The sequence below is a fragment of the Vitis riparia genome, chromosome 18, assembly GCF_004353265.1.
Source record: "Vitis riparia cultivar Riparia Gloire de Montpellier isolate 1030 chromosome 18, EGFV_Vit.rip_1.0, whole genome shotgun sequence".
Taxonomy (NCBI): Eukaryota; Viridiplantae; Streptophyta; class Magnoliopsida; order Vitales; family Vitaceae; genus Vitis; species Vitis riparia.
The window spans coordinates 18,816,777-18,820,102 of record NC_048448.1 but is presented as its reverse complement, the minus strand read 5'-3'; the positions used below and the strand labels follow the sequence as shown (position 1 = coordinate 18,820,102).

Genomic DNA, 3,326 nt, shown 5'->3' with positions numbered 1-3,326 from the left:
ATTTTTTTAATCTCAATGGGCATCTAAAGAATTTATCAAGTGTTCCCATTGAAAGACCTACATGGGTAGATGTGCAAGCCAATGGGTAAGCAAGCATAATTGTTTCTTCAAATATAATGTGTTCAAGATAATATTTCTATGTACTAACTAGATAAATGTTTACTCATTTTATTTGTTAGGTGGAATTGTGGAGTCCATGTCATTAATCATATGCGAAGATCCGATTTCATGGACTCGAGTTCAACCCCTTCCCATTGGGACTCTACAGCTATAAGACACAAATTGGCAATCAAATTACTTCTTGATGATGAAAATAGTGAGAAAGCTATAATATTAGATAAAGTTCAGAATCATGCAAAAATAAAGAGAAGAAGAGTATAGAATACAATCAAGAGTTGATTTTTTTTTTTTTACATAATTTTTTGCATTGTAGTACAACTCATTGGTCATGATATGTAGAACTTGCTCCCAAATTTTCGGATGTAAAGTGGTTCATGGTGACCTACATTGAAAATATTTATAGTTATACATAATATTTTGAAAGAAAATCCATATGATTAAATACTAAATGTTTAGGAACTTCTGTCAATATATAGATATATGATATGTGGTGTATATAAGTTATTCTATGACTCTTACTTGGTTTGTGAAGTAATTTGGTGGATGTAACACGAGCCATGAATCATTTAAGCTTGTTTCTAGACCATTCTGAAATGTGCCAAGTGTTGTCTGTAATATGATTTAATTTTTCAATTACTCTAATAAGTAATATTTTTCACATCATAATAAAAATTACTTAAAAAAATGTTAAACTTGCATTTTGAGAAAATTCATTTGTCTCATGTCTTGATCCACCTTCCATGTTGTGATTTAGTAATGAAGGCATGTCCCCCTATATTAATATAAAGAATTCAATTTTTTATTTCAACCAATTTAACCAAATAAAAATAACTATAAAGTGAATATTTAATGAATTTAATGAATGTGTGTTTGAACATACCATATCTTCAATTGAATCTTCAATGTTGATAAATGCATTGTGAGTGTTGATGAACTCTGGGCATTTTCAAACAGTGTGTCCTACTTTCTTACATTTCCCACAATGCCTTGGTTTCTTAAATTTGTCTTTTAAGTTACTTAGATTACCTTTCATCTTCACAATGATAGGATCTCGAACATGGTGTTTTATAGCTTTCAAATCTTCTCGTTCACTTTCTTCCGCTGAATTTTTACAAAGTTCTTCCATTTGACAAGTGAGTCTTTGTATTTCACATCTAGCCTCTTTAAAAGCTTTTTCCGATTGAGATGCAAAATAAGACATCCGTGAGCACATAGAGCTGAGTGCACCATATCGTATGATGTTAGTCGCATCACCTTAACTTTCCATTGTCATGATGAACTTGGACCGTTTCCTTTGCTAACTTAGACCAGTTTTTCATAATACAAGTCTCAGGTATTTCTTCAAGGTGTTCAATCTTCATTACAACAATCATGTGGGGACATGGAAAACCAACTGACTCAAACATCATACAAGTACATTTCATAAACCGATCACTATTACCATAACATACTTTCCAAATCTTGTTAGGGCTTCTAAACTTAGTCAATGTATGGACACGATAACCTCCATGATTTTTGTACTAATAGGGAAAAACAATTCTACATTCTTCATCTCATCCCTAAATTTTAGAAAAGATTGCCTTGTGAAAACAGTCCTTGCATATTTCTCAAATGCATAGAGTTTGGTTGTTAGAACAGTTGAAGAATGGTGTGTCTCAAACTCTGCCTTTGCCTCATTATGACGAATACATGAGAGTGCTCTATCAAAATGCTTGACAAACTCAAACAGCTTCAAACGAGTTTTAAGGAAACGATTCAAGTATGCATTCATGCTCTCACACCTTTGTGTGCTTTTCATACCAGCAAAGAAATGCCCCCTTAAATAAGCCTCTGCCCATCTAGAACGCTTAGCATATATATCTGTCACCCACTTATGTCCATGAAGATTAAACATTTCCAACATGTCATTCCATGCACATTCAAATTCTTCAACAGTGCCTTCCATGAACATGCACTTAGAAAAATGATTAGTAAAATCTTTGACATGGACATTAGTGAATGCATTGCGTTGAATATGCCAAGCACATAATCGATGACAAGAGTCTAGAAATATCCTCTTAATGGCTTTACGCATTGCTTTATCCCCATCAGTAATAACAGAAAGAGGCTTCTTGTTATTCATTGCATCCAAAAAAGTCTCCAAGACCCAAGTATAAGTGCTAACACTCTCATCTACCAATAATGCACATCCAAACACTATAGTTTGATGGTGATGGTTAATGCCAACTAGTATGACCAACGGTTTTTTATAAGCATTAGTTCGATAAGTTGTATCAAATGCTAACACATCTCCAAAACAACTATAATCCAATTTACTTGTAGAATCTACCCAAAATAGGTTTGCTAGACGGTTGTCTTCATCAACATTGTACTTGTAATAAAATGATGGATCCATTTTAGACTTCCACACAAATAAGCCAAAGCACCCTCTGCATCACCATCTCTTAGATGAACTCTACGATCAGCATCAACATGGTTATATAGATCTTTTTTGTGAAGCCAACATTGTTATATCCACTTGATTGTTGCACCATGTAATCCATAATTTGGCTAGTTCCCATGCCAACACCTCGCATTGCATTCAATTGAGTCATATCTGCATTTTTAATGACCCTATGGGTTCAAAGGAATTGGATATTTTTTTGTTCCACCAAAGGATGATTATGATCAGCCATAAACTCTTTCACAACCCACTTTTTCATTTGTTTGTTAAACCTAATCCGAAATGTTGCCTCACAATCAACACGAGTTACTGCCTTAGGTTCTCGTTTTCAATTTTCATTCTCTAAACACACTCTATGTCGATATCCTTCCTTCGAACAAACCCACTTATGAGATACTATAATTTGATTTTTATCTCGTTTCACATCATCCTTTCTAACACTAAATTCAGTAACTTTAGTAAATAAATTATAAAATTCTTCTGCCTCTTCTACTAAGCTAAACTCCATCTTCCATACATTTTCAACAGTTAAATCATTAAAAATCTTGTCCGAAACTAGAATGGCCTCTTCATCACACTCAGTTTTAACAATGCTATCATATTGGTAATCAAAGTTTTCATCGTTCAAATCAATGATAAATTCCTTTCCTTTGCCTTTGTCCATCGTATCTATGAAGAAACTGAAATATAAAAGATAGAGTAGTTAGAAAATTACATTATCTAGTTCGTACCTTCTCTTAGAAAGTTCGTACCCACTCTTAGA

The 3,326-nt window shown here is 33.4% G+C and overlaps 1 protein-coding gene across 1 annotated transcript; it reads right to left on the bottom strand.

Moving 5' to 3' along the window:
- Nucleotides 1-1,603: 1,603 nt before the first annotated feature.
- On the bottom strand, nt 1,604-2,242 carry LOC117905500 (protein FAR1-RELATED SEQUENCE 5-like). The gene has a single exon (XM_034818409.1). The coding sequence runs from the start codon at nt 2,240-2,242 to the stop codon at nt 1,604-1,606; it is 639 nt and encodes a 212-aa protein (XP_034674300.1).
- Between the last annotated feature and the right edge of the window lie 1,084 nt (nt 2,243-3,326).